This window comes from Lepus europaeus, chromosome 9, assembly GCF_033115175.1.
Source record: "Lepus europaeus isolate LE1 chromosome 9, mLepTim1.pri, whole genome shotgun sequence".
Lineage (NCBI taxonomy): Eukaryota > Metazoa > Chordata > Mammalia > Lagomorpha > Leporidae > Lepus > Lepus europaeus.
Window position 1 is genome coordinate 15,539,253 of NC_084835.1, and position 12,699 is coordinate 15,551,951.

At 56.5% G+C, this 12,699-nt stretch overlaps 1 protein-coding gene and 1 pseudogene across 6 annotated transcripts in view; one reads left to right on the forward strand and one right to left on the reverse strand.

The window, feature by feature from the left end:
* Nucleotides 1-12,699, forward strand: part of IQSEC1 (IQ motif and Sec7 domain ArfGEF 1) — a 115,409-nt gene that overhangs the window by 75,776 nt on the left and 26,934 nt on the right. For all 6 annotated transcript variants that reach the window (XM_062200607.1, XM_062200608.1, XM_062200606.1 and 3 more), the window contains exon 3: nucleotides 1,118-2,367. In XM_062200607.1, the coding sequence (XP_062056591.1) occupies nucleotides 1,118-2,367 (1,250 nt within the window). The remainder of the gene's footprint in view (nucleotides 1-1,117; nucleotides 2,368-12,699) is intronic.
* Nucleotides 6,307-6,595, reverse strand: LOC133766439 (U6 snRNA-associated Sm-like protein LSm3; annotated as a pseudogene).

A 12,699-nucleotide genomic window follows, 5' to 3' on the forward strand; every position in this document is an offset into this window, starting at 1 on the left:
CTCTGAGCCATTGTCTGCCCCCGCTCAGGCCACAGCTTTGATTTTGCTCAGCGTTCAGTGTGTTTCACTGGATCTGGGTCTTTCTATCTATTCCCCTTAATAGACTCTGCTCCTCAGGGCAGGGACCCTGGTGTCTCACTTTCTGCGGCCCTGTTTGGTGTGATGCCTGGCACATAGTAGGCAGCTGGGGCCAGACAGCAAGATGGGTGCTCGCCTCACTGCAGAGGACCTGAGATCGTTCCCAGTCCCGGGTCACATGCCTGCTGTGCCCTCGCACCCGCTGAGGCCTGGCCTGGTGGAGATGCCAGTTCCTTGTCTTGGCTTTTCTTTGATTCCTGCAGAGCTGGCTCTGGTTGCAGGGTGGACCTGTGTGACCTCGGGACTGGAAGCTCATGCTTCCCACCAGGGTGCCAGGCAGGCTGTCTCTGCCTCTCGGTTTGTAGAGTGCGAGGACGAGGGGGTTTGCAGATACGAAGGCATTCTGGAAGTGCAGCCGAGGGTCTTCTGGCCTCTGTGCTTGGCACGTGCTGACCACTTTGCCTCCATCTTATTGAGGGCTCACCAGTGCTGTTCCCATTTTACAAACGAAGAAACCGAGGAGTCAGACGGTTCCAAAGCTTACCGGGGAATACATGGCTGCCGAGAGGCGGAGACAGCAGTAGAACCCAGGCACCTGGCCTGGAAACCTACAGACCATCCTCAGCGCCCAGGGCCTTGCCGAGCTCTTTCCCAGGACTCTCGGCCTACGTGTGCCTCAGTTTCCTTGTCTCCAGGGGGGCGGGCTTCACCTCTTCGAGCTCCTCCTTGTATTTTCCATGAAACTCCTCAGCATAGGGTGCACCAGGGCCCGAGGCTTCTCTGACCAGCTTTGGGAAGCTCAGCACTCTGGGTCTGCTTGCCTTGGAGGGCCCTGGGGGCTCCGGCAGGGCATGTGCGTGCTCTGACTGTTACCCAGTGTTTCTCCGTCTCATTTGGACTTGGCACCCATGTTTCACATTAGGCCCCCCAGTGGTCGTCTTAATGGCATTTGGAAGGTGCTGAGACCTTCTCTGGTCACACCCCTGTGGGGATTAGGAAGCCAGTGGGTGTCCTCATGCTCCTCTCTATCCCCACCCAGGTGGAGATGCTAGAACGCAAGTATGGGGGGCGCCTCGTGACCCGTCATGCGGCCCGCACCATCCAGACGGCGTTCCGCCAGTACCAGATGAATAAGAACTTCGAGCGCCTGCGCAGCTCCATGTCCGAGAACCGCATGTCGCGCCGGATCGTGCTGTCCAACATGAGGATGCAGTTCTCCTTTGAGGGGCCCGAGAAGGTGCACAGCTCCTACTTCGAGGGCAAGCAGGTCTCCGTGACCAATGACGGCTCCCAGCTGGGGGCCCTGGTGCCCCCCGAGTGTGGCGACCTGGGTGAGCCGTCCGCACTCAAGTCTCCAGCCCCTTCCAGCGACTTTGCCGACGCCATCACGGAGCTGGAGGACGCCTTCTCTCGGCAGGTGAAGTCGCTGGCTGAGTCCATCGATGATGCCCTGAACTGCCGCAGCCTGCACACAGAGGAGGCGCCGGTCCCCGAGGTGGTGCGGGCCCGGGACAGCGAGCCCAAGCCAGCCCTGCACAGCATGGACCACCACAAACTGGATGAGATGACCGCCTCCTACAGTGACGTCACCCTGTACATCGACGAGGAGGAGCTGTCACCACCTCTGCCCATCTCGCAGGTCGGGGACCGGCCCTCCAGCACTGAGTCGGACCTGAGGCTGCGGGCTGCGGGCGTGGCCCAGGACTACTGGGCCCTGGCTCATAAGGACGACAAGGTGGACACGGACACGAGCTGCCGCAGCACGCCCTCGCTGGAGCGGCAGGAGCAGCGGCTGCGGGTGGAGCACCTCCCGCTGCTCACCATTGAACCCCCCAGCGACAGCTCTGTGGACCTCAGTGACCGCTCGGAACGTGGCTCACTCAAGAGGCAGAGTGCCTATGAGCGCAGCCTCGCTGGGCAGCAAGGCAGCCCTAAGCATGGCCCCCACAGTGGTCCCCCCAAGGTCCTCTCCCGAGAGGAGCCCGATCTACGGCCCCGGCCCCCCAGACCTCTTGACAGCCACCTAGCCATTAATGGCTCTGCCAATCGGCAGAGCAAGTCTGAGTCAGATTACTCAGATGGGGACAATGACAGCATCAACAGCACATCCAACTCCAACGACACCATCAACTGCAGCTCCGAGTCGTCATCTCGTGACAGCCTGCGGGAGCAGACGCTCAGCAAGCAGACCTACCACAAGGAGACGCGCAACAGCTGGGACTCGCCCGCCTTCAGCAATGACGTCATCCGCAAGAGGCACTACCGCATCGGCCTGAACCTCTTCAACAAGTGAGTGCCCCCCAGGAGGGTGGCTGAGGTGGGGGAGCACCGGGCAGCCGCTCTCACAGCCCTGGACCTTGGCAGGGCAAGCAGGGGGCGTGTCTTCTTTCACGTCGGCCTGTGTTTGCACACACTGAGTTTGAGATTCAGAGTGAGCAGTGGGACACGGCATGGTGCCTGTGGTTGGGGGAGATTGGATCTCCAGATTGGAGATTTGGCCTCAGCCAAAAGCTGCTGTCGTAGGGGATGGCAGGCGTTCACCGACCACTGGTGCAGGATGGGGCCTTTCCTGTGGTGAAGGAACTCAGGTCTTTAGCTGTTAACTTGAAAGTCAGAGTTACAGAGAGGCAGAGGCAGAGAGAGAGAGGTCTTCCATCACTGGTTCATACCCCAGATGGCTGCAATGGCCAGAGCTGCGCCGATCCGAAGCCAGGAGCTAGGAGCTTCTTCCAGGTCTCTCACATGGGTGCAGGGGCCCAAGGACTTGGGCCATCTTCTACTGCTTTCCCAGGCCATAGCAGAGAGCTGGATCGGAAGTGGAGCAGCTGGGACTTGAACTGGCACCCCTATGGGCTGCTGGTACTGCAGGCGGCGGCTTTATTGCTACACCACAGTGCTGGCTCCTGTCCATCGCTTCTAACCCTGTGTCTCCCACAGCAGGCTGGGTGTGTGGAGATCCAAGGCTGTGCCCAACCTTGCCTGCTGGGCTCAAGGGCTGCTGCAGGTCACTAGGCCTGGGAACAAGCTTGGGCAGAGGCAGGGCCCGTGTCTGAGGGAAGTAGGGCTCGTGGTCTTGGGAGCTCTGTGAATTAGATGCGTGGAGTGAGTGGGTGGCCCTCGCCAGGGCCCCAGAAAGGTACGTTGGGCAGTCCTGAGTGCAGGTCCAAGGAGGAAAGCGGTCTTTCAAGCAGGCTCTTCTCAGCACAGGCCAAGATAGCCAGAGGAAGGGGAGGAGCCGAGCAGTCCTTGGATTCTGTTCGCCCTGAGGTCTCACACTGTTTCCACCACTAGGACTCTGGGGTTCCGTTTCATCAGATGCTGGTCTGGCAGATTTCCCCAGGGGTTGTAGGTTAGGAGACAGTGTAGCCGGCCTGCCTAGTGGTTACTAACACCCATCCTAGGAGCTAGGGCCAGGTGCCAGTTTTCCTAGAAGGTCACATTAGGGTGATGGGCGGCACAGTGGGGACCTGAGCCCATTTCTGGCTCTGTCCCAAAAGTCTGCCCCACTGCTCCTTGGAACTGCCCAGCTCCAGCGTTTCTGGATGGGAGAGGCTGGAATGATGGGAGTCTGAATGGGCCCGTGGAAGCCAGCAGTGAGGGAGAGGCAGTCTCCCTCAACCAGTCAGCTTTAGCTTCTGTAGATGCATTCTTGTTCTCGTAATTGTTAATTCCATGTGTGACCCATGATGACATGTTGCACAGAAAAGGAAGGCCAGAGGGGACACATCTTCTTGGCCTCATAGCATTTGGGAGTCTCCATCCAGATCTTTGATTTCTGTGTGTTTCTGTGTCCTCTTAGGAACCATTAACAGCCACGGTTAAGAACATAGCTCTGGGGCCTGGCTTCAGATCCTGATTCTCCTGTCCCCTGCCTGTATGTGCTGGAACAGCTTACTGTTTGGAGTATGGATCTGTGAAATGGGGCTATCTGTGGTGCTCGCTGCATAGTGTTGTGAGATGTCAGAGTTGGGACATCTAAGTGCTAGAGCAGAACATGGCGCAGGGGAGGCCTGAGCAGAGCTCGCTGCTGTCACCTGATCCTCGGTGACATCCTTTGAGGCCTGGGACTGTGGGACCTGGGCCCACTGGGTTGTCACTGTGCCGTTTGCTGTTCTTCCTGGCTGCTCACGTGGACCACAGCTTTCCTTTGTGCTGCAGTGTGGTAGTCCACACGTGGAGACCCATGGGTGGCACGGTACCTCCACTTGTTCACGACCCTCAGGAGTATGAGAGTGGGTGTGGACACACCCATTACACACAGCCCCAAGAGGGGCTCTAGGAAGGCTAGCTAGGACTGGAATCGTTTGGTCCTGACAGAGGAACTGCCACATTGTTGTTTACAGGGGGGCTGTGCCCAGTTTCACTCTGGATGGATTTGTCCCCATGCTTATCAGCATTCAGGGTTAACCTTTTCCCTCCAGCCAGTGGGTGAGTGGATACTCTATCTCTTGGTTGTCTTAGTTTGTGTATCTCTGCTCTCTCCAAAGAGGGAGTAGTTACGCATGCATCTTTTGGATGTTTGGGTTTTCTGCAAAATGCCTGTTTATATTCTCTGTCCATTTTTTGTTCCCTTCTGTTGGCTGTTGGCCAATTTTGAGGCCCTGTCTGTAGTGGGAGTTCTTTATATGTTATGGATATTAACCTCTGGTAATTACAAATATTTTCTTCCTCTCACTTTCAGGATCTTTTTTCTTTTTTTAGTCTTTTGGGAAGTAATTCACATACCATAAAATTCACCTTATAAAGTGTGCAAGGTAATAGTTTTTAGTTACACATTTTTAAACTTTTTTCTGATTTTTTGTGTAATAATTTTAATTTTAACTAGACAAATCATCAATGTTTTCTTTTCTTTTTTTTTTTTTTAAATCACATTGGCTTGTTATGTTTTCTTTCAAAGACCTTGGCCCCAGGCATAGACAGTTTTAAAACTTCAGTACTTTCATAGTTTTGTTTTGTGCACTTTAGTACTTTAATCTGGAATTTGTTTTGGAGAATGATTCAAGCAAGGGTTTAACTTTGATCTTGCTCTGTGAATTGGCCAGTGGTCCCTGAATTGAGTCGTCTGTGAAATGACATCTGATTCCTGCGTGAACATGGGTCTCTGCTCGCATCCTTTCATTCAGCAGCTATTTATAGCACCTCCCACGTGCCAGGTACTGTTGCCGGGGCCTGGGACGTAGCAGGAAGCAGCAGGAAGATCTTCGCAGAGCTCCGCGCTGCGCTGGAGGCTCTGGTTGTTTCTCTGCCAGCACCACACTTCCACCTGCTATCGTTTTATATGTTCTTACTAGGACAATAATCCCTCTTTTTTTTTAAATTGCCTTGACTCTTCTTGGGCAAAGTTTGTCTGAACCTTTCCTGGGCGCTGGTTCTACCATATGAATTTTAGAATGAACTCTTTAGGATCTATGGAAACCACTGATGGACAGTGGAGTCACCTTCCACTCCAGGATGCACTTGGAGAAGCCTGCCCCCTTTACATTGTTGAGGGGTAGGACTGGGAGGCCCAACCACGAGTGTGTATTTAAATTAAAATGCAAATGAATCCAGTCCCTCAGGTGCGCTAGCCACATTGAAGGGCTCCCTGGCCACTTGTGGCTGGTGGCTACTCCACTGGGCAAAGTGGATCCAGAACAATCCTGTCACTCTTAGGCTAATCTAGAGCCCTGATGGGGACAGACCTGCTGCTCTCCCAGCAGCAGGAGCCGTTGGGATTTCATATGGACCACATCCCTGCCTCTCACGGAGGCTGCAGGGTAGTAGGAGAGAGTCCCACTGCACTGGCAGGGTTCCCGGGTCAGCTCTGGACCGGCCTTAGGCCTCGGTGCCGCTTCTGTCCCATGAGGGTAGTGATACTGTCTCTGGTAGGTGTTGGGAGGATTCAGGGAGAAGCTACTTTTCTTTTATTTTTTCTTTCCTTTAAAGTGAAATTTAAATTCAACGAAAAAATCAGAATTGTCTACATGAACACAGTGGAGCAACCCAGCTCCAGAGAGTTCCACATCTCAGCGACCACGTTGACTGGAAGGGCTGGGGAAAAATAAAACCTCCATTGAGCTTAAGAGGGTCTAAGTTACTTGCAAATCAACTCATTTTAGGACTGGGAGAATCCTTGGGTCATTTCTTAATACCAAATTATATGCAAATTTCCCCTGCGCATGCCCTGTCCCTTTAAAGAGGCAATTGTACAGAAATCTCCTGCTTTGTACGCAGGGTGGATTCTTCATTTCAGCCAAATCTCGGCAGAGGGGCAGCCAGCACAACACCGTCTCCCTGGACAAAGAACGTGGGGGTGTTCCGTTCTGTTGGTTGATACATCTCTTCAGGTGTTTCTTCAGCAGTGTCTGTGCTGGTCACCGTTTCTTTCACGTCTCCTAGTATCGTATTTAAGTGCTGGTCAGAAGCTCTCGGTCGTTTCTCATTGTCACATAAATTCGTGCATGCAAGATGAGCCTGATGATACCAGAGGCTCCTCTGCGGTGTGGGTACTTGGTTGCTCGTCCACGTCGACCGGCATGTTTCGAATCCTGCCGAGCAGCTGCTTTCGTAAAGCTGTGTTATTGCAACAAGCCAATGCCTTCTTCACATGGATTTGGAGCTTTTCAGTTTCCAAAGCCCTGGCTCAGATCTGTGTGCACTGCCAAGTCTCTCTGGAGCCCGGAAATGCTGGCAGCGCCTCTGAGCAGACAGATCCCCCGCCCCTACAGTAGAGGGAAGCTGGGAGTGGGAGGCCTTCGAGGCAGGGGCAGCCATGTTGCTGGGTTTCCCAGACAGGCGCTCGAGCTCTGGCCAGGGCTGTGGCGGGCTCCGAGCAGCCTGTCGCCCAGGCTGGGGTCCCTCCGCAGAGGGCCTCACTGTCAGTGCCTTCTGACTCCTTTCCAGGCCCTGTGCCCGCACTCCACTGCACCGTGCCCTCTGGCTTCTCCTGTGGGTCTCCCGGACCCTCACGGCACCACTGCTGGCCCTCCCTGGTCCCTCTTTGCTCTGCTTTGTCACAGGTGGGCCAAACCAGATGTCAGGAAGAGTGTCCTTAGCCCCAGAGGAAATGGGCACCCTCACTTGCAGTGAACACTTCTCTCAGGAGCATGGTGAGCAGGGTCTCATGACTGCTTCGTGTGACAGTGTGAGCGGCGTCCCTCTTGGGCTGTGACGTAGTCACCAGGGTCCCTTCTGTCCCACGGTCCTCTGGAGACATTCTCCCTTCTGTGTGACAGGCACCAATCCTGCCTGCCAGAGCCCATGCAGAGGAGAGGGAGAGAACCCTGCTTCTACACCAAGGGCTCATCCCCACTCTACCCTCAAGGGGAGCAGGGCTCCAGGGTGTGGTGTGGGTCTTGTCCATGCTCTTTTGGGAAGTAGACTGCCTGGGGTTGGGCTCCTGCTCTGCCCACTTCAGTTCCATGCTCCTTGTGCTCAACGTGATTGTTGTCCTTAATAAAAACAATCAGTGTTGAGAGCCAGCATGTGTAGACTATGCAGGGAGTCCTAGACCCCATGCTACATGTGTGTATTCCCACCGAATCCCTGCAATAATCCTGTGAAGCATGGGGGGAGGTAGCCAGGCCTCAGAGGTCTAGGCATTAGCTCGAGGCTGCAGGACCAGAAGCGCTGCCTCCGGGCTCCATGTGGCCCCAGAACCCATCTGTGCTGCTGGCGTGGTGTGCTGACAGCTTTCAAGACTGGCCCTCACAGGAGCACTTTAAGCTGCATCTTTGAAGGTGGGGGTTCCATTTCTCTAGACGTGGGCCACTCTGGTCTGTGGCTTCTGCCACTGTCAGAGCCCCTGGGATCCGGATCCCCTGGGTAGTGGGTGCTGCTGCTTTCAGAGAGAAATCCAGTACCAAAGAGGGCCCTGCAGAGCACGCCAGTCACACTTGTGAGGGTGGTACTCCCACCTTGTCTGAGGGATTAGTTGGAGGAAGGCCCTGGCCCTCACTTCCAGCCTGCGTTCACACTGTCTGAGAGAACTGTGGGAAAACCAGCTGGATCAAGCAGACAGTCCTGGGAGGTGGTGAGCTTGCCGGCCCTGGAAGTGTGCGAGTGGATGGCAGGTGGCCTCTTCTTGGTAGGCCCGGGAGCGATTCAAGCCCAGACTGGTGATTTGGAGGGGCACTTGTGGGTGTGCAGGAGTTCTCTGAGTGCCCATTGAGGCTGATCCCTTCTCGCCTCTCCAGCCACTCTGAGAGCAGGTGTTGGGTGGCTCAGCCTTCAGCTCGCAGAGCTCCTCGGACTCCAGTTCTGCAGACTCCTGTGTAGGCCTCATGGCCTTCAGGGCCTTCTCCCTTGCGAGAGCCAGGAACCCAACCAGACTGGTGTAAGCGGAGGCTTTATGGTTGGTGGACCTGACAAGTCCAGGGCTGTCTCCCTGAAGGTTGGTCCTGCCTCCTGCAGGGTCCTTCCTGGCCTGGGGCAGTCTTTAGGCCTGTGGTCCACCCTCAGGGCAACCCCACAGCAGGACAAAGATCTTCCCCACATTGGCTCCTGCTGGCTTAGGGGTCTCTCTCTAAGCCACTTCCTGTGGTCAGCAGGGGGCAGGGCTCTGAGCTGGGAGTAGAGTCAGCCCACTGGGTCATGGCTTCATGCAGGTGGGATGGGAAATCTGGAGCTGACCTGAGGTGCTGGGCAGCTGTCTATCCCCCTTCTAGGCAGCTCCAGTGTTGAACGCGACTGGAGAACCCCGCTCTGGCCCCTACTGGGAAAAGAGGAAGGTGTGTACTCAGCGCATTGTTGGAGCCAGGAGGTTGTCTGAAGTGCTGATCACAGCCTTGCACCTGTTCTTGTCCAGAGCTCACCATGGCCACTGAGATTTCGCAGCCGAATGTCGACAAGCGCTGTGTGCGAAGTAAGGAGCTGGGCCGGGTGTGCTCCCTTGTCACACTTGAGCCTGAGCATGAGACGTCAAGGAAAGCTAGCTCAGCCGGCCGTGGAGGAGGCAGCAGTGCCAGTCCTGGGAGCGGCCAGCGGGGGAGCCGTGGGCTCGCCAGCGAGTGACTGTCCTGAAGCGTTTTGGGGAGAAGGCAGGCCGCCCGGCGTGCCGTGGTGGGTGCCGTGTAGATGGCGAGAGGGTCACCATCTCCACGTTCCTGGGGCTGGATCCTTGCGGGATCCAGTCTCATGCCTCGTTGCTGGATGTCCAGGTTTTCTGTTTTCTCTTGGTTCAGTTTTGGCAGGTCTTATGTTCTGAGATGTATCCATTTCAATGCATTGGCACAAAATTAATGGTTCCTGATAGTCCATGCTGATTTTTTAAATCTGAGGTTTCAGCAGGTCCTGTCTCCTGTCTGATTTTTGCGTCTCCTCTTTTCCTTGATTGGTCTCGCTAAAGGATTTCCAGTGTTGCTGTCTTTTCAGAAACCAGCTCCTGTTCCAGTGCTCTCTTGTGTTACTTTCTTAGTCCCTGTTTTGTATTTCTGCCCTGATTTTTGCTTTTTCCTTGCCTTCTACCAGTTTGGGCGTTGGTTCTTGCCTTTCTAGTTCCTTGTGATGCTTTGCTGGATTCTGTACTTGAAGTCCTCACTTTCCCGGAGCTAACCAAGCTGAAGAAGAGTAACGGGGGAGTGGGCAGTGGGCAGGGACAAGGCGAGCGGGTGGTGGCCCTGTAGCGCTGGGCAGAGCGGATCATGAGCCGCGGTGCCGTGTGGGGTGGGAGGCGCAAGTGGATCCTGAGGAGTCTCTCGGGGCGGAGGAGTGGGGGAAAGTCCTGCACTCCTCATCGCTGGGCGGCCCTGGGCTCGTTTACTGAGTCTGTCTGAGCCCTCGTTTTGGGACCTGTCAGGTGCCAGCACTCGTCCTGGGCCCGGTCAGTGCCACCTCCTTGTGGAGACATTTCCCGAGGCGTCTCTGCTGCTCTTCCCAGCCGCGGTCCCTGAGCAAACACTGTTATTTTTACCCTCAGACCATGTTCTGGACCCTGCGTGTCTTCAAGCCTCCGCTGCCCTGCTGCCTGGATGTTTGCTGGGTGCTAGACATGCCCTCCTCATTGCAGCCAGCAGGAGCTTCTTAAACACGGAAACTGGATCCCGTCTCTGCCCTGCTTAGAGCGTGGCAGGGCAGAAACCAGAGCCTTGCCTGCAGCCTGCACGGGACAGTGTGGTCCTGCAGGTCCTCCCACAGCCTTTGTCCCTGCTCCTCCAGGGCCTCTGCGCTCACCCACTCTGGGCAGCCCAGCATGCCAAGCCCATGCCCATCCACTGCGAGGCCTCTGAAGCGCCTCATCGCCCTGGTCACCTGCTAGAGAAGACTCCTCTCTGGCCCCCCCACTCAGTCCCTTTTGCCCTGTGGATGCTAAGTGATGGCCTGCCGTGTGCCGTATGTGTATGGCTGGCTCTGCTCACAGCCATCGTGCCCACTGCTCTGTGCCTGGCGCGGGGGAGACCCCTGATGCTTCCTGAGTCCCCAAGAGCCTGCGTTTGTTCCTTGTAGCACCTGCTGCTCTTTCCCCCACGCTCTGAGCACTGCCAGGGCAGAGGAGCTTTATCCTGCAAGTCCCTGGCGGTATGGGGAACTGCATGTCAGCAGGGAGAAGGGTATGTGGCAGCAAAGAAGGGAGCCTCCTCTCTTCCCAAGGGAGGGAGAAGTAGGTTCTACCCAGACCGACTGGGCACCATATCAGCAGCCTTGAAGGACAGACAGCCCGGGGTAGGTGACAGGATCCTCAGGGGTGGAGGGGGAAGCCTGGGGTGGGTGACAGTATACTCCAGAAGTGGGGTGGGAGCAGGCAGTCTGAGGGTTGATGACAGGGGTGGGGGTGGGGGCTGGAAGCCTGGGGTAGATGACAGAGCACCCATGCATGAGGGTAGGAGGACATCTAGGAGTGAGGGTGGGGGTAGAGGGGGGCAGGCAGTCTGGGGTGGGTGACAGAACGTCCAGGAGTGGTGGCAGGGGGTGGGAGGAGACAGCAGCCTGGGGTGTGTGACAGGATGCCCCTAGCAGGAAGGAAGAGGCAGCCTGGGGTGGGAAACAGTGTTCCTGTCCGGGAGAGATAGACAACCTGGGATGGGTGACAGCACAACCCTGAGATGCACAGACAGGCATCCTGGGGCAAGCCCGTGGGCAGGGAGCAGGCCTGTCTTGTATACTTCCATGGCAAGTTTCAGTCGGCTGGTGACTGCTTCCTGCCAGTCTGCTGGGGACAAGGTAAGGCTGTGGTCATCTTGGGGTAAAAATAGCAGAGTCACCTTGCAGCCAGGAGGCTTCTGCTTGCGTGTGGAAATAGAGTCTGCTGGGCCCTGCTGTCGCCCAGAGCAGCACAGGCAGTGGGGCAGGTGGACACTGGCATCCACTCCATGCCTCCACCCTGCCCTGGGGACAGAGGGACATTGCCTCTATATCCTGGAGCAAAGGGTCGAGCAGAGCTCCCCAGGTAGTGGGAGCCCAGAGGACTCCACCCGGCACGCATGCTCAGGGCTCTGTACTGGCAGCTGGGAACACCCAGGACAGGATGCCTGAAGCCAGAGTCACTGGGTGCCAGCATGGGTGCTACCCGGGTGGGGAGGTATGACTAGAGACCTCCATAGCAGGTGTGCCCACTGTGGCCCTCAGGGACTCTGAGGACATGGAACAGAGAGCCTGTCTGGCCTGATGGCCTGGCTTCTGGGGCTCCACAGAGGAAAACACCTGTCCTCTGAGGGTCACATTGCACCATCCCCAGAGCCTTCTCATGCCACTCCGTCTCCCTTGGCAACCAGGGCCCCTTTGTCGGTCATCTGAATGAGAGAACGACTGCAGGACAGGCAGGAAGTGAGGCTCGAAGAGGGAAGGGTTCTGCCTGGCACACGTGGACCGAGTGCTGCGTCTGCTCCCGGGGCCTGTGGACTTGTCCTGCCCTTGCCCACACAGCCCTTGTGGACGCCACCTGGCCCTGCAGACAGCTGGTCAGGAGTAGAGATGCGTGCTCTGGTCAGATTGTGCACCATATGATCCAGGCTCATCCCTGGCAGGCCTGGCTCTGCACACATCAGGCACCAAGAGGGTTGGACTGGTGGAAAGACCCAGGCTGCTGGGGCCTTGTCTCCCAGAAGACTGCTGGGCCTTGTCTCCCAGAGAACACACGCAGTCCTCCAGGATCAACCTAGTCTGCTTTTGAAGCCTTCTGACTTTCCTGACTGGGCCGCTGCTGTGGTCTTGAGTTAGAAATGCTGCCTCCCCATGCCCCTGTCAGTCTTCTGTCAGTGCTTGGCATAGGAGCCTTTGATGGTGCTTTCCAAGTGCATGGGATGTGCTGACTTGGTCCGTCCTCACGACAGGGACAGTTCCCCACCCTGGCAAGGTCACAGAGCTCTGGGCTCCGGAGCACTGCAGGTTGCAAGAGTGCTGACCTCAGGCGTGGGCACTCAGTGAGTTAGCGGTGTCAGAGGCCTGGACAGTGGTATGTGTAGGAAGTGCTCGTCACCAGATGTTAGGAGTGTGGGTGTTTGATTATCTGTCAGCAGGTGGAAGGTTCCGGTCTGCCTTGAAGTGCACTGTGGGTCAGTGGCCTCCATACCGAGGGGAGCAGGGAGTTGGACCAGGCAGGGAACCTGTTGGGGCCGAGTCAGGCAGCTGGGTGGGGGTGCAGGTGGAGGTGGGGGCAGGTGAGGATTCTTTCCTGCGCCAGTAGAAGCTCACCGCCCTCTCATTCTT